Source organism: Lacerta agilis, chromosome 12, assembly GCF_009819535.1.
Source record: "Lacerta agilis isolate rLacAgi1 chromosome 12, rLacAgi1.pri, whole genome shotgun sequence".
NCBI classification, from domain to species: Eukaryota; Metazoa; Chordata; class Lepidosauria; order Squamata; family Lacertidae; genus Lacerta; species Lacerta agilis.
Window position 1 is genome coordinate 43,663,239 of NC_046323.1, and position 18,386 is coordinate 43,681,624.

The 18,386-nt window shown below is 40.1% G+C and overlaps 1 protein-coding gene across 1 annotated transcript in view; it reads left to right on the plus strand.

The window, feature by feature from the left end:
* The window catches only part of ESYT2 (extended synaptotagmin 2), a 61,412-nt gene extending 43,026 nt beyond the window's left edge, over positions 1-18,386 (plus strand). The window contains 10 exon segments of the mRNA XM_033165118.1: positions 5,394-5,456; positions 9,378-9,452; positions 10,050-10,136; positions 11,228-11,377; positions 11,714-12,099; positions 13,494-13,592; positions 15,666-15,797; positions 16,340-16,445; positions 18,030-18,079; positions 18,167-18,386. Coding sequence (XP_033021009.1) covers positions 5,394-5,456; positions 9,378-9,452; positions 10,050-10,136; positions 11,228-11,377; positions 11,714-12,099; positions 13,494-13,592; positions 15,666-15,797; positions 16,340-16,445; positions 18,030-18,079; positions 18,167-18,212 — 1,194 coding nt within the window. The 3' untranslated portion in view covers positions 18,213-18,386.

Genomic DNA, 18,386 nt, shown 5'->3' on the forward strand with positions numbered 1-18,386 from the left:
GGAAGGATGCTTCACTTGGAAGCCACAAGCTGCAAAGACCCAAAGAGAGGTTCGCGCATATACCAGACAGTGCCATCTTCTGCGGGAGAAGCTGAGCAGAAAGATCCAGTTGCCTTTCCACTTGCTGGGCAGTTGGGAGCTGCTACTTTCCCAAGAGTAGACACTATTACATTGTAGGTTGTTCCCTTACTCTGTTAATGATATTAAAAGACTTGGCCATTTTTTTAGGCTGAGTTAAAGACTGCTCCTTCTTGACTCCATTCATATTTCCCTTTTGAAGAGATGGCAAACTTATTAAGGACCTTGAGTCTGCCTGCTCCCTGTTTTCTGCCATGCAGACCAAATTTCAGAAGTGAATTCTGGAATGGCCCAGATTTGCTAATCTCTGGTGATAATTTTAAAGACAAAGAAAGAAATGGATATTGGTCTTGGAGTACTTGCTTCTTACACTTGAAACAGTGCTGTGCATCAGTATGTTTAAAAGTTAATTTTCTCAATGGTACATTTTCTGTGCTGTTATTAAGGTTGCTGGGTGCAATCTTTACACTAATATTTTAGTTTTCTGCAATCATTGATACCCAAAGAAGTAACTTGTTGCAATGTAAAATGCCGGCGGTGGTTTTCCTGGTGTGTTTGGGGGGCCTGGATTGGGAAAGTGTTGTGCAGTGTCTTAAAAAAATTTAAATTGTGGTCACGTTTTTCTATTTCCTTTCCATTGCAGGTTTAAATGTTTTTTTTTTAGTTTTACGTGGCGAAACTTGAAACTTTTAAATAAACTAATCCATTGGGACATGATGTTCAATGTATATTAATAAGTAACTTGGTGGATAGTGCATATGACTTTACAGGATCTCATAGCATAATTGAAGTTTACTTGATGGTGTGCTACTTGTTTAAGTAGTAGGGGAAGTGGTATTACCTGCAAATTTACCGTTCAAGGGTGTCCTCTATCAGAAACATGTGTAAGGTAATCAGGGTGGGGGGACAGCTCTTGAGCAAAGAGTGTAACCATAGAGAAAGGATGAGAAACCTACCTATCCAGATGTTGCTGGAATCCAGCTGCCATTGGCCCCAGCCCCCTTTGGAAGGACCACAGGTTTCCTTTCCCTGCCATAGAGGGTCATGGTAATCTGACAGAGGTGTTAAAAGTTTGGTTGGAAGAGATTGAAGCCTCTCTCTTGCCCAGATAGAACTTGGATCTGTCCAATGATGAAGTCACACCCACACTAAAGCACTTCAAAACAGCGATTTGATTATGATAAATGGTACAGGGATTCTCCTTCTACTGTATTAATTTTATGATTACATAGTTGCCGGATATTGGGCTAGTTTGGGATTATGAAAACACCCTTTATAAATTATAGTGAAACATACAAATGCGATTAAACACGTTTGCAGAAGGATGCGTAAGTAAAAGATTTGTTTAAGTGGTACTGTAGATGGAAGCATGCAAACAATTGGGAGGGGGGAGTTACTTTGCTGGGTTAATGAGGCGAGACCAACAAATGGCAAAAATGATGACGCATGTGCCTTTGGTGGGTGCCAGTCTGTAATTTCAGACTCCTTTGACTGTTTTCCTTAACTGTGCTAATGGTAAAGCTGCTTGTGCATTCATGCTGCCACAACCCTCTGCTTTCTTCTTCCATTTCCATCTTCCTAAAGAGTATCTACGAAGGAAACTTTGGGTGTGGATACTTAAAAGAGAGGAGAGCATCGGGACTAGTCTTTTGTGAAAATACTACCTCACTCTATAGAACACTATTTGTGAGTTCTCGGGTGTTACATGTGTATTATACATTCTCTCTCTTTTTTTTTTTTAACCCGCCAGAGTGGATTGGTGCAACTAAACCCACTTAACCCTAATAGTGGAATGGTGGAAGCATGCAGTTTTCGTTCACACGCATGGCTTTCTTTTTAAAGTGTGCAGTGTTGTTATACTTATTGCATTTCCAAACTGTTTTATCAGCTCGGTTTATTAGGTATGTTTTGTTAATTTTAAACTAGCCTTTTCAAAGATTAGCATGTTTATTCGTTAATCTCCGTGGGTACTTTAGAAGATATGCTGATGTTTGCTTGCAGAGAAATGAAACTGTCATGGGATTTTAAGAGCCAACCTCTTTTGTGATGCTTTTGAAAATTAAGTGCAAGTTTTGTGGTGTGTTGTATGTGAGGGCCTGGAATCTCCTAGATTTGGTTCAAGTTGCACAATGAAACAGAAAGTTAGTTGTGTGTTCCCCAAGTTACATGGTAAATTTTATGTTCTGTGCTGCGGGATGGAGGGAGCATCTTCCCCAATGGCCTTTTGTCACTAAGAAGAAGTCCCTGCAGTATTGGTGTTTCTGCCAGTCGGAAATAATGATTTCTGTTTTGGAGACTATGGTTAGAATGCTAATAATGCATTGACATTTGATGTCAAAATTAACATGCTTTTCAACTAATGGGCTTTTAAAACAAAACACCTGTTCTCTCCATATGATGGTAAACACTCACATAACACATTTAGATTCTAAACCCAAGAAAGCCTGTAGATGCATTCATAGGCTGCAGTTTGAAATGCTGTGACCATTTCTTAGTCACATAATCAAAACTAAAAAAAAGGAGTAAGTTTTAAGACTGGCCCAGATGTTTTCATTGTGACACCAATGGCCTATTCACACACAAACTCCTTTATATTGAGGGATCATTCATCAGTGCTTTGTGTGCTAATTCTAGTCTTATATTTAAGCACTAACCTGGTAGCTGTAGGTGCAGCTGGGAAACCGAGAAGGCAAGGCCAACCCCATTCCCAATGTGGAAATTCATCTTTCTACCCCTCTTCTTTCAGTTCCCGTCAGACTAGTGTATTTATTACACTATCAGGCAGAGGGCCTTCTTGGTAGTGGCACCTGCCCTCCCATCAGATGTCAAACAGATAAACAACTATATGACTTTTAGAAGACATCAGAAGGCAGTCCTGTATAGGAAGTCTTTAATGCTTGATGTTTTATTGTGTTTTTATATTTTGCTGGAAGCCACCCAGAGTGGTTGGGGCAACCATTCAGACAAGTGGCATATAAATAATGGCCTCGAGTCCTTTTATTCCTATCTGAATAATCCTAGTGCTCTTGACAATACTTGAATACAAATCATAGATGTTTACATTCATTTTACAAGTCTTTAGCTCATCAGTCTTGCACTTGGTATAACATTTTATAATTTTTTTTATAAGCAGATGAGTCTTACTTGGAGGGATAGGTACTTATCTCTTCCCTGGCCCTATTCTGACTTTCAGTGGAACTGAGCTTCGGTGTGAATATCAGATTTTAGGATTGTGCGTACATTCTCCAGCTCCATACTAACTTGATTTGGTGTTGAGTCAGACGTTTACCAAATTGGGTTTGCTTCTAAGTTTCCTTTGAGAACCCAGCTTTAGTTCTGGTACTGAAAATTACTTTAGAAGCACATTCAGTATGTTTCTTTTTTCAGCCAGGGTAGTGACAGTCACATGTAACGCCAAAGCTCCTGGACCATGGTGGTGAGGAAATTTCACACATGGGAGAAAGGTGCTCATAGTCCCACATCCTGCCAATAGCTTTCTCTGCCCCATTTCTATTGTACGTTAGAGTTGTGCCACATGTTGTGTGTGTTCCCTTTCATGTTAAGTTTGCCTAGATGGGAATAGCTTGTTACAGCCGACAAAGATTGCTCTAGGGAAAAAAATAATCAGTTTTAACAGCAACTTGACCCAAATTAAGCTGGAGTTTGTGTTTCCCTTTTTTACTTTAGAAGTGACTGACCCCCCCCCCCCATTTTCCTGTTTTGGATAATTTTAAAGGCTCCTTCCCTTCACAGACATTATAAAGTTTGCATGGCAGTAGCATGCAAACTGCAATCCCCTATACAATCCATTGCTTTAATTCTGATAACGCTGCCTTCTCAGTTAAAGCAGTTACAGTGCCCATTTGAACTTAACACGATTCTTTAAAAAATAAGAGTACGGCAAAATTTCAGCAGGGTCACGAACTTTTAACGTGCTCGTCACATTCGTGAACTCCTGCAAATAAAGCAGCAAGAACTATCAGTGACTGAACCTTGCACTTCAAGAAATAGCACGTATAGGAAAAAGGATGGAGGACCCACGTGTACATGCAACGTAAAATTATTTGGGTTGTTTCTGAACCTTATAGGCCACTTTTTTCTTTCAGTCTATATATAATGCACATGGCTATTCTAAGTGGCAAATAGAAACAGGCCAAGTTCCTGCACGTTGTGTTGTCAATTCTTGATTCTTAAGATGCCTTCCCAGGTTGCCAGTAGCATGAGTGTGGTATGGACACAACTCTTTTAAATGCTCCTGGAAAGAACTCTTGACTCAAATTGACCCATTGCTTCAAGAAGAACTTCATGTTCTTGAGTGTACTTATTGGGTTACTTATGGCCCTGGGAAATAAATTTCTTTCTAAGGAGTTATATTCAGAGATAAGAAACTATGTCCCATTCTCTCTCTTACCCCCCTGAAGAAGGAAGGACCACAAAACATTGCAATCCTGTATACCTCACGTTTCTAGTTCTTTCCGACAGGTTTGTGGGATTGGTTTTTTTTTTTTAATGCATGACTTTCACATCAAAACTCATGCTGTACCCTGAAACAGAGACAACTGTATGTGTCTAACAACTTCATACCAGATTATTCCACCCCCGCAGAAAATAGGAAAAAATCCTGTGCAATTGAATTTTTAAACAGTTACTTCTGGAACAATCTAACTTTCTCTTCCTGTTTTGAGTTACAGCATGACTGCAGAGTTGCTTCTATTACTGAACAGCAAATGCCATGAGCTTTCAAAGCAGAACTTTCCTATTAAATATTATGTTCTGCTTCAAAAACCCATGGGGGGGGGGAAATGGCACTCTGAACACCTGTTTGCTTTCTTTCGAAGCCCCTTCTCCTATTCAGCTGGTAGCATTGCAGTTTTTCTTGGTAGCTTAATTCTTAATAGCTTGCCTGAGTCACTTCTGGGGTGATGCAGCTATTACCAACATAAAATGATAAATTGTTAATGGAAATGGTCAGAGGCCAATCTTGATTAAATCCACTCCTATTCGTACATCTCCAATTCAAATAATAAATTTATGTTGCATCGTACCGCTTTGAAAAGAGAATAATAAGGAAGAAGAATATTGGCCCTACTGGAAAAAAGGGTGTCTGAAATTAGAATACTGGAATTAAAGATAGAATGAAAACAAAAGACTTCGTCGTATTATTTTGAAGTAATCATTTTGTTGTTTCCCCTTCATTCCGAGAATGTTTTTTTTTCCTGGTCCCCTGTTGTCCTGTCCTTACTTAACCACCATAGAACTGCTTCATTGCATGCCTTATTAACCCTTTGTATGTTCATTTTCTTCTGATTTAAAAGCATAATCCATTAGAGTATAATCCAGATGCCTTGAAGAAGTCTGCTGTTCAGAAAGCCCTGAAGGTAAAGCTAATACACCTTTCCATTTAAAGTCACAACGTTAAATGGAGTCACAGAGTCACCTGTAACAAATTGACATTCCTATGTATTGTTTGTGCCATGGAATATAATCTTACTACTTGGTACCAGGCATTAAGACACAGAGTGTTGATCTATTTGTCTGTGAGACAGCACACCGAAAATCGTATCAGTGTAGCATTGTAAACATTAAAACCTTATTATAACTAAGCAAAAACAAAGCTGTAAACAAAGACAAAACTACCAGATTCCACTGTGAATCATGCATTTGCTGTATTTAAAGCGTAATCAAATTTATCAGTAATCTGTGATAAAAGCTGAAGTCTTCATAATAAGGCTAGTACAAGGGGCACTTTAAGAATATTACGATTATAGAGTTGGAAACAACCTCAAAAGATCATCTAATCCAACCCCCTTCTGGTGCAGAAAATCAAAAGTTATTCTGCATAAAAACCTGTAACAAAGAGGAATCCATAGTAATTCCTTATGTTTAGTCTAAATAATTTCTGTTGTAATTTGAGCCCATTGGCTCATTCCTATCTTCCAGCACAACAAAACATCAAAATGAAATTGATTATAAACTAGCATATTTCAGGATGACCCTTATAGGTACTGGCCAGAATTCATATAGACAGATACAGTGGTACCTCGGTTTACAGACACTTCAGGTTACATATGCTTCAGGTTACATACTCCACTAACCCAGAAATAACGCTTCAGGTTAAGAACTTTGGTCCAGGATAAGAACAGAAATTGTGCTCTGGCGGCGCAGCAGCAGCGGGAGGTCCCATTAGCTAAAGTGGTGCTTCAGGTTATGAACAGTTTCAGGTTAAGAACGGACCTCCGGAACAAATTAAGTACGTAACCAGAGGTACCACTGTAACCAGTGGCAACCATAAATTGAGTTCTGTCAAGAAGCAGGAGGTTGCCTCCAGTATATTCACCATAGGAGTAATCTTTCCAAAATATGCTTGTAGCACAGAGACACTGAAAGACGTAATTAGTGCCATTGGTTGGAAAGAAAGGATTATTTACATACATGTGTATGCATATGCAAATGCCCACAGTCTGCCTCTCTTCCCCTGTAAACAATCTTAACTGGAAGCAGGCTCAAAGGGGATGGATATAATTTTACTTTATTTATTAAATTTATATATCAGGGGATCACAGGGTGGTTTACAGTAATTGTCTCTGTGGACAGGAAGTTACAGCTTCTTCTCACTGGCTATTATAATAGAATCATTGACTTGGAAGGGTCTTCTAGTCCAACCCCCTGCAGTGTAGGAATCTCAGCTAAAGCATCCATGGCAGGTGGCCATCCAACCTCTACTTAAAAACCTCCAATGAAGGAGAGTTCACAACCTCCCGAGGGAGTCTGTTCCATTGTCGAACAGCTCTTACTGTCAGAAAGTTCTTCCTGTTGCTGAGTCGGAATCTCCTTTCTTGTAACTTGAATCCATTGCTACGTGTCCTACCTTCCAGAGCAGGAGAAAACAAGCTTGCTGTATTTTCCACACGACAGCCCTTAAGGCAGTGTTTTTCAACCACTGTTCCGCGGCACACTAGTGTGCCGCGAGATGTTGCCTGGTGTGCCGTGGGAAAATTACTTTATATATAGTCAATATAGGCACAGAGTTAATTTTTTTAACATTTTCTAATGGTGGTGTGCCTCGTGATTTTTTTCATGAAACAAGTGTGCCTTTGCCCAAAAAAGGTTGAAAAACACTGCCTTAAGGTATCTGAAGAGGACTATAATATCCCCTTTCAGTATCTTCTTTTCCAGGCTAAACCTACCCAGCTCCTTCAACCATTCCTCATAAGGCTTGGTTAGAAAACAAGGCCAGCCAAATTAGTGGGTCCCATGTGCGAGGATTTAAAATTACTGTTTTGCAGCTTTTGTATGAGGGAGCATACACTTTATCTTGTTCAATATTCCTGGAATATTTATGCACTGCTTTACAGCATTGGGTTAGCAAAATATAAAGAAATTCCCTCTATTGGGAGAGATTTTTATATTTGTAGACAGTTCAGTGCACTGCAAAAATACACACTTTGCTTATCTTTCTTCTGTATGATAAAAAAAGATTCTTAACTGCAGCATTCAGGAAGACTAAAAAGAGAAAGTAACATAAAGGAAAGCTGTCAATAGTGAGAAATAAGAGGGGATAGACTTAACTATTTGGAAAACGGAAAGTGAAGCACCCAGTAAACAAAAAGTTTTATCTTGTAAAGGTTGGTGGCTGAGGACTTGATTTAATGCTATATACTTCATTCAGTAAAGGGACCCAGGTGGCGCTGTGGGTTAAACCACAGAGTCTAGGGCTTGCCGATCAGAAGGTCGGCAGTTCGAATCCCTGCGATGGGGTGAGCTCCCGTTGTTCGGTCCCAGCTCCTGCCCACCTAGCAGTTTGAAAGCATGTCAGGTGCAAGTAGATAAATAGGGACCGCTCCGGCGGGAAGGTAAACGGCGTTTCCGTGCGCTGCTCTGGTTTGCCAGAAAGTGGCTTTGTCATGCTGGCCACATGACCCGGAAGCTGTCTGCGGACAAACGTCGGCTCCCTTGGCCTACAGAGTGAGATGAGCGCCGCAACCCCAGAGTCGGACACGACAGGACCTAATGGTCAGGGGTCCCTTTACCTTTACCTTTACTTCATTCAGTGATCACTAAACCAGTTTATTGGCAAATAGCCCCATAGTTAATATTTTTTGGGGGGCATGTTTGGTAAGGTAGTGGAGGATCAATGGAACTCTCCTTTTATTCTCCTGAGTACATAGATGATTAATGATATGGCTTCTTTCTTTTAAAATTGAGTATTTTGTATGATAAATGGAATTTGCACTTCAAGATGAATTGCAGTAAAAAAACAACCCTCTGATTTGATAGGAATCAAAACATGCTGTATGATTCTCCTAATCTAAAGGTTTTTGCTTCATTCAATGAAAGATAACGATCACTAAAAAGAGAGGCATTAACAATAGCTTGTGTATCAATTAAATCTAAATTTAGAAATATTTTTATTTGAAAATGTCAGGACAACAGCTGATTTAATACATGTTTATGACCCTCTAACCATTGTAACATAGTTTATTAACCTCTGCTTTTAAGCATTTTAATTTTCCCTGTGTCTCAAGTTCAAATAAATTTGTTAACAATCTAGGTAATGACTTTTAACAACATTAATAGCTGCTTTGGATTAACTGTTGTTAATTAACTTCTCTTTTTAATGAAAGCATTTATGTGAGACATTAATTTAAAGCATGTAAACAGACACTCACGATTGGGGAATGTTCAGTTTCTGTGAAATGATGATAAGTCACTGTTTACTTTTTGCAGTTTGACCTAATGGTATGCAACTGGGGAGCAAGGCTCAGACATGACAGATGGTTGGGTAAACCTATAAGTAAACCTATAAGATATCATAGCACATCTCCTTCTTTGCTTCTCCCCCCTCCAAAAAAAAAAAGATGTTTTATGAGTCTGAAGTTCAGCTTAACCATAATATTCCATCATACATATAATAAAAATAAGCTTTCTAAGCTTGCGCTTTATCCATATCCCCCATCTGCATGCAGACCGCAACATTCATTTATTTTTTCTGGGATTTGAAATGCTTATTAACGGATTGAGAGGTTGAACTTTATGAAACAGTTTCATTCAAAGTATTGGGGAGGGGGGGCAGGGAACAGACGGAAATGTGGGAAGGAATTTGAAACTCAGTTGTGTCGGTAGTATCCCTGTACAGAATATTTCAAGGTAGGTGTGTGTGATTGCTGTTTGCCTCATAAACTAATAAACAACTTTGTAAGGGATACAAAATAAATGGGTGGAGGGCTGGGTTCAATTGATGGAAAGCCCAAATGAGATATTAAAAGAATTTCATTTCCCCCCCCCCCCTTCGTCTTCAGTCAGGAAAGAAACTAAATAGCAACCCCAACCCCCTTGTCTTGCTGACTGTTGGACACAAGGCACAAGAAAGTAAGGTAAGCTCAAAGACCTAAATCTACCTTGGATAGATTCTTGTGAATTCATTGCTCACAGTTGTTTACGTGTTACACATAATAGGAGAGGTGTTTGCAGTCCTCCTCCTATTGAGAAGCAGACTGAGAGCAGGTTAATTTGTTAAACCAAAGAAAAATGAGTGACATTTGTGTTGTAACCCATCCTGAAGGATTGGGCCTTTATTACTCTTGTATCCTACTTTTCCTTTAAGGAACTCAAGGCCTCTTTAGTCATCCTCATAACCTTGTGAACTGTGTTAGGCTGAGAGACAATGAGTGACTTGCCTGAAGTCACCATCTAGCAACTGAAAAACAGGGTTTTAAACTTCTGTTTCCTACATCCAAACCCACACTCTTGCAATTATGTTACATAGGCTCTTGGATATGCTGGGAAAGTCATTTAAATCTATATGGGGCATTTGATTCACCATGTAAGCTTCCATGTGATTTTTCTAGTCCATATGAACTTTACTGTGTTGTTTTTTTCCAGAGTACAGTGTGAAAGTTGCAAGGCAACTGTATAAACTGAGCTTATTTTTAGCCATTAATTGTAATAAACTTCTCCCTACCCCTGAATAGATTCGTTACAAGACCAATGAACCTGTATGGGAGGAAAATTTCACTTTCTTTATTCACAACCCTAGACGGCAAGAGCTAGAAGTTGAGGTAAGATGTCTTTCTCCTCTGAGGTCTTTGCTTCTCCCCTGTTTATACCAGCTCCTGCCCCTAAGTAATCCCTTCCAATATCCATGGGTTACTATCCTCCTTCCCCCATCTAGTACATTCCACCGTTCCTAAAACACCATGGCAGTATCTTCCAGATGGGTAGTCATGTTAATGTGTTGCAGGAAAAAGGTATTGTATCACCTTACACAGCAATACATTTATCATGGCATGAGCTTTTGGTTTATGGCACGTTTGAGGCTTTGCCTTGGTGCCAATGAATCTTATCCCCTTGGACATGAAGTTGTGAGGGTGGTTACCTCTTCCTTCCATGAAAAGTGCATGAAGCAGAAGAAGGAAGTTTGAAGAGTTGACACTCTTTCCCACTTCCTCCTTCAGCTCTATGTCTTTTCCAAGGCTTATATTTATTCTATGGGATCCAGCTTTTCCACAGATCCCTTGGGAAAGCGAAGTGTGTGCATTCTTCTTTCTTGCGTCTCTAATAGTGTGACTGGTCTGATGAGAAGGGTAGTGATCAGAGGCAGTGGCATTCATGGTACTCATTCAAAAATCCAAAGGTGCCTATGGGCCTAAAAACGTTAGTGACCTCTGTAAGATTTTAAAAAACCCAACTGTCTTGAGGCTTCTACTTGTTTGGATGACAAGGTCTTGGATAACCTTGTGTCACTTCTGCAAATGCTGAACAGTTTGCATAATCAAATTTGTTTTACTAAACAAGGCAGTAGCATTTTAAACAGTTTCTATAATGTTTAAGCAAAGCCCCCCAGTGTGAGCAGTCAAACTCAGCTATTACTGTATTTATTTCTGAATCATTTCATTTTTGTTTTGCTCGGTTCCAGACAGCAGTTTTTCTTTAATTCGACTTTGGCAGATTATTGCCTTTTCCATAGAAATAGCACTATTGAGTAAAATGCCTGCTTTTCTCTGTGTAACCCGTTAGTGAAGAAGCATGAAATTGTTGTTGTTGTTTTAAAAAGGTGTTTTATTGAAAAGTGGCTGATCCTCTTTATGAGTTTGTGTCAGTTTTTATTTAAAATGTTCAGTGCGGTCAGTTTCTTCTCCTTCTCCAATAGGTCAAGGATGAACAACACCAGTGTTCCTTGGGAAACTTCAAGCTTCCTCTGAGTCAGCTTCTTGAAAGTCAAGATCTAACTATGCATCAGAGATTTCATCTTAGCAATTCTGGTCCAAACAGCACTGTAAACATGAAGATTGCACTCAGGGTACATGATCTCAATGAATATATGTTTAAATAACTGGGGTGGTGGCATGCAGATGTATTTTCCTAAGTTTGGAAGAAAACAAATTGCATTAAAAAAGGAAAATAAATTGCACATGGTTGGATAGGTGCAACTGTCTTGCATGCATTTGGGGCCCATAGCTCAGTGAATAAAGCACCTACCTTGTAAGCAGAATGTCCCAGGTTCAAACCCTGCAATTGCCATTTTAAAGTATCTCAGGGTTTTGTAGCATTTGTATCTCAATTCAGCTGCATGCGTAGCTCCTTTCTGTACTGCGCCAATAAATTAATGCCATGTTCTCTGTTCTATGGCTTCTAGATTCTTTCTCTTGAAAAGCAAGAGAGGTCTCCAGACCACCAACACTCAGCCCAAGTGAAGAGGCCCTCCGTTTCCAAAGATGGAAGAAAAGGTTCTTTCAAGCCTCAGGTCCCCCGTTCTCCAGCAACTGACTTGAACAAACACCCAGTTACCACAACAACAGACACTGATAAAAAGACTGATGTGGTTGAAAAAAGCCATCCCTCTAATCCTAGTCCTCAGTGGCCAACAGATCTCAGCAGAAGCTCATCCAGTCTCCTTGCCTCCAACTTGAGCTATTCTCCCAGCCACCTTTCAGTCAAAGAACCTACTCCAAGTATCGCTTCGGACATATCACTGCCCATTGCTACGCAGGAGCTGCGGCAGCGGCTGAGACAACTTGAAAAGTATGGCCCTGAATTCTTTTTACATTATGTTTTAGGCTAGGAAGGAACCAGGAAGGCCATCAAACATAATGGATGTGAGAATCTAGGGTTCCTTACACAACAGGACATGTAGTCTAGACAAGCTTTCATCAACCTGGTATCCTCCAGTTGTTTTGGGCTGTACAGCTGTGCTAGCTGGGGCTGATGGGAGTTGTAGTCTAAAACACCTGAAGGGCACCAGATTGATGAAAGCTTGTCTAGGCTACAGGGTGCAATGTTGCAGCAAACCTATGAACATTTATGAGATGGTGCCTTCAGCATCCCTATCTAACTATGACTTGTAATAAAAAATTCCGTCTTGGTTCTGATAATAGTGGTCAATTTGGCTTTGCTTTATGCCCAGAACCTATCTTGTAAGCCTCTCCAGGGGGAATGATACTTTTTCTAAAATCACTGGCATATAATCACACAGTCTTATTGACCACTGAGAATTACAAACTGAAACTTGGATTGTGAGGTCTTAAAATAAAGATTAGTTTGATGACAGCTGGCATCCTTAGTCTATAAATAGCAACTATACCTAATTTGCCATTGCACAGATAAATTAACAGTGCAGTATTATCCGATGTAAAAATATTTGTTGCTTCTGCAACTCAGTGGAGCTTTTGGCACCAGAGCATATGAGTAAACAGTTCTCATTATTATAGTTGCCTTTGTAGGTATGTCTTTAAATTTACCAACCTGAATTGGATCCCATTCTGCTTGGTACACTAGTTCACTTTCTGTTGGCTCTTTCAAACCCTAAATGTGAGGCAGATAGCAAGGATCCTTTTTCAACTAACATGGAGAGCTCATACTGTCTATTGACTTCTCTGTATTATTCTCATGCATTTAGTAACTTGGGGGTGGGTGTTTCTCCATTCAGACGTATAAACTTCTGAATGTAACAGAATATGTTATTTTGGCTTTACAGCTTTCTTAAACATGTTTATCATCCTTTGTTTCTTAAAACTACTGTGCATGCATGCAGCAGCAATCGCCTAACATGCTGCATCTGTACATTGTAATGTAACCTTCACTGCAGAGTAGCTATTAAGCATGCTCTAGCTTCATTGTTGGAGGCAGTGTGCCTCTGAATACCAGTTACTGAGAATCACAGGCAGGGAGAGTGTTGTTGTGGGATTCCTATAGATTAGATGAGCTTTCGTTCTGCTCCTCCAGGCTATCTCCACTGTATTTATACCAGAAAAAGCTGGGTTAAAACAGCATGCGGCATGACTTCTGAGTTTGTGAAAGGTCATATCCTTACTATTGAAGGGATAAAAACTTTCAAGAAAACAAATAAACCTGCTTATGTATGTCAGTTGCTTCCCCAACATGGCAACTGAATATTGACAGTATTATGATTCTCACAGTGGCACAACGTTAGGACAGTCTCCGTTGGGACAGATTCAATTAACAATTCGGCACAGCTCACAAAGAAACAAACTTATGGTCGTGGTTCACACATGTAGGTGAGTATAATATTGCTTCTTTCTGTATCTTGCAGCAAAACTATTACTCATTCATTTTAAACCAATTATATACTGCTCCACTCCTGATAATAACAAAGCAGTTCACCTTTTAAAATACATAGTAGTAGTAGAACAACAACAACAACAACAACAACAACAACAACAACAACAACAACAACAAAGAGCCAAACCCAACAACAGAATATAACCATAAAAGCCATCTAACCATTCCCACAAACTGTCCTGTGGCTCAGCAGATCTCTCAGCCTAACTGTCCCAGGTGAATGGTTATGTCTGCAAAAGCCAATGAAACTAATAGTTGAAGACTGATGGACCTCTAGAGGCAAAGAGGTCAACACAACACAACCAGGAAGCCTTTTGAATAGGCCACAGTTCCTTGGGTATCACGGGACAGCGGTATCCTAAGAAGGGCTCCCTCCAGTTACACAAACTGGGAAAAGCGTTCTGTCATGTATCTATATAGAGCTTTGTAAGTTGACGGCAACACTTTGAATTGGGCTTGGAAGCAAACAGCCACTGCAGGTCATGGAGAATAGGAGTAATATGGCTTTAAATTGGCACATCACTCTTAAGTCACTGAACACCGACTTTCTGCACTAGCAGCAGCCTCCAAGCAAGCTGTACAGAAGCCCCACATAGAGCACATTGTAGTAATCCAGACAAGAGCTTACCAGGGAATGGATCAACAGGGTTGCATTCAAGTGTCCATTGGTTCACTATATAGGAGAGATTCCTGTTCATTCTCAAATCTGTTCATTTCGATTGTTTTGCTTTATTTATAAACTTGCTTTTAATGTTGGGGGTTTTCTTATTGACCATTTAATGTACATTTTATTTTCTTTGAAACATTTTGTTAAATAAACTGAAGTAGAAGAATAGCAATGCTCAGAGCAATATGTAACCATAAGCAGCAACTGTCTATCATTGGCTTCTGTTATTGCAATGTAGTAGAGGCAAGCCCACTCTCTTCCACCAGCACCATCTACCTTATTCAGAAGTGTCATTGGAGCCCTGCAGCTCATTCTGATAGTCTATTCATTATATAATTTGCACGAGTACGTGTGGATTCCAGGCCACTTCTGTAGAAGTACCACCTTAGCTGTCTGTATTACGAATATGTTGCAGAGGGGGCCATATCTTCTGGACAGGTGAGGTTCCAGATGTGCCCCCAAAACTACCATTTGCAAAGTCTTGGATAACAAGACATTTCCCTGAATCTCTGGAGACCTGATACCTGTCAGGGTTGGCAGCGCTAGAATGGGTGGGCCATTGTTCTAAGTCCAGCATAAGTTTGTATTAGCCCAAAGCACAGGATAGTATTATCCCAAATAAGTTTTGAGGCTTATTACTGAGCCACTGGAATGATCTAGACTTGGTTTGTGACAGTTGAAACGTTAAGAAATCACGTTTAATAAAAAATGAGATATCAAAAACATTTGAAAGTGCTTTCCCTAAAGAAATTATGGGCAGTTGCACAATTGCCACTAGGATATTACAGTGTTTTGCTAAAATTTGGATTTAATTGGCAGAAGAATTTTTAATACTACTGCTATAGGGTAAAATTCTATGCTCATGCATTTGGCTGGGGCGGGGGGTGTCTAAAAGTAACTTGGGTTAGGAATGGGGAGTTGGTGGTTCATTATCTCCACCATATTCCTAATCTATCCCTGAATAACACTGACCCAAGAAGAAGCTACATTCCTAATAGCACATATAAGAGAAGGTGGTGATGAGTGGCAAGGAGTTTCACTCCTCTGTCTTTTTCATGGGGCTTGACAGCCCATCACCTCTCCATTAGTGCTGTTTCCCAAGCTCCATTTCTCTCAGTTGCCTCATATTGAAAGCTACTTGCAACCAGAATCCTCTTACTGGGAGGCAGGAGAGTGATTGTGTATAGACAATAAGTTAGGAGAGAAGAGATTAAGAATTGGCACATACAGTGAACAGTCAGTCTGAGAGGATGAATACCGAGGCATTTGGCGTGAATACTGAGACAGTGTACTTTTTTTAAAAAAAATGCCCTGATGTGGTTATTTTGTGTTTCTTTCATAGAAATCTAATTGCCTTTTCAGAAGAAGGATCTGACCCCTATGTCCGAATGTATTTATTGCCTGACAAGAGGAGATCAGGAAGAAGAAAAACAAGCGTTTCAAAGAAGAATTTAAATCCAGTGTTTGATCAGGCGTATGTTGCAGTTTCTCATTTATTGGTTTTACAACATGGAGTTGACACAATCTTCCTTTGCTTGCAGTGAAATAGAAGTATTCAGGAGTACACAGTAAACTGCTTAGGAGTAAACAGATTTCACAAGTTTCTGTTTTCTTTAACACTTATTTTAAAACAGACAGGGAATTTGGTTTAGTACAATGTCTGTTTTAAAAGGTGATTGGTTTTAATATCCTGGTATGCTTAGAAAGTAGAGATGGACAGAAAGCTCAGAAAGCAAATAGTTTTGCGGAGGGAAGTGCTCACCATGAGGTGAGAGGGAGTTTATGTTCGTGAATATTTTTCCATGCAAGTTCAGTTGTAATCTCTCAAAGGCTGCTTTTAGAATTTCAGGGATTTCCCTCCTGCAGACCTGTTTTGCAGTTTAGAAATACAATTTAATAAAAATGTAAACAGAGATTCTAAACCTGCTGGGTATCCTGTATCAGGTGCCTTATTGTGTTCCATTTCATAAGCTCACTTTAAGATTGTTTTCTCTGAAAGGTGGTTTCCCTTTTCAGCTTTGATTTCAGTGTTTCATTACCTGAAGTACAAAGAAGAACTTTGGATGTAGCAGTGAAGAACAGTGGAGGTTTCTTATCCAAAGACAAAGGGCTGCTTGGTAAGGTAAGTTACAGATATAAAGAAAAAAATACCATGGAATGCAGATGCAGGTAAGTGTGAGTTAAAATGTTCTTCCTTTCTCAAAATACTACAACCTAGAATCATCAGTGAAGCTGAATGTTGCAACATGCAGGAGATGCAAAATGAAGTACTTGGTTTTTACTGAAGATTCAAGTCAAAGGAATTATATAGCACATAGTTAAACTATGGAATTCTCTACCACAATATGCAGTGAGGGCTTTAAAAGGGGATGAGACACATTCTTGGAGGATGTGCTCATCTCCTGCTTGTGGGGTTCCCATAGACATCTAGCTGACCACTGTGACTACAGACTGCTGGACTAAATGAGTCTTTGGTCTGATCCAGCAGAACTGTTCCTACTTCCTTATGCAGGTAGGTAGCTGTGTTGGTCTGCCATAGTCAAAACAAAATAAAAAATTAAGGAATTTTTAATGTTTTGCCTACTTCTTTATGTAATGGTTAGCAGCTTCTCTTGTAGGGAGAATAGTGATTAAACACACAGGGCATGGAGAATGAGAGAGACAATCTTAAGAGAACAGTGGGGCTTTAATCATCACATCATAGGAATGTAGGAAGCTGCCTTTTAGTGAGTCAGACCACTGGTCCATCTAGCCCAGTATTGTCTGTGCTGACTGGCAACAGTTCTCCAGGATTTCAAACCAGCATCTCTCCCATTCCTACCTGGAGATGCTGGGAATTGAGCGTGGGGCTTCTCCGTGCAGCAACGTGGGAGTCACAAGTAGTCAACTCTCTCCCTGCAATGTTGTGCAGTGCAGCAGATCTGGACCACCTGAGGAAATCTGAAGCAGCTGGACCTTCCAAAAGGTCACCAGCCATTACAGAAATGGTGGGAGGGCAGCCTTGTACCTCGGCCTTGGCTCTTGACTCTCACCCCAGAAACAGCACCACCAGAAATAGACAGTGCGACTGCATGAGAGGAGTTATCTACCTGCCTTTTGTCTGAGCAGAGTTGCTGCTTGCTGTAGCCTCAGGACCTGAGCTATAGGCCCCAGCCTGGTGAACTTGCTAGTACCTTTGCAAGGCTCCCAATAAATACTTAGTCCTTGTGATGATGCAGCCAGAATGTATCTCCTTGACCTTTGACCATCTTGGTTTATTAAAGCTTGCCAGAGGGGTATCCCCAAGCGGGTTCAGGGTGTCGTCAATGCATCTTCGTGGTCCCAGCTGTCCTGAAAGAGGTGGCAAGTTGATCACTCCTGAAAAAGCCCACCCTGGACACTTTCACTGATTGCAACTTCCAACTGGCTGAAAACACTCCCTTTTTAGACAAGGTGATTGAGGCTTGTGGCACAACAAATGCAAGTACTGTTGCAGTTTCAGCACATGGGAATTCTATATTATACTTGCGCGCGCAAAATCTGTTGCTGAATGCTGTCACAATGAGACTCGAGCCTTTAAAGTTTGAGAGATGGCATCAGCAAAAGTTGTACTTAAGCAGCTGTAGGGCACTTACAATTTAAAAAATTAAGCGTTAAATCACTCCCACAAGATATTAGCATGCCCAGATTTCTCTGAACTTAATTAGCTGCTTCTTCTCTTGCACAGGTATTGATACCACTGGCTTCTGAAGAACTTTCCAAGAGTTGCACCCAGTGGTAAGTACAATCACACTGGCACTCTTTCCATCTTACTTATTCTTGGTGCCTCCAATAAGACTGTTTTTCTTTTTCTTCACCTTCTAGGTATGACCTGACAGAAGATGGTACAAGGCCGCATATTGCACCTTAGGCAGTTTGGGATGCCAGAAGCTCCTGTTCATATACTTTTGCCATCCTTTATATATTTTATCAACATTGTTCACACAGATGTATTAATATTTTTTATAACTCTTAGTTATTAGGCCCAACCAACACTTCCCAAGAGTTTTATAATACTTGGACATTATATGTAGGCTTAAGTCCG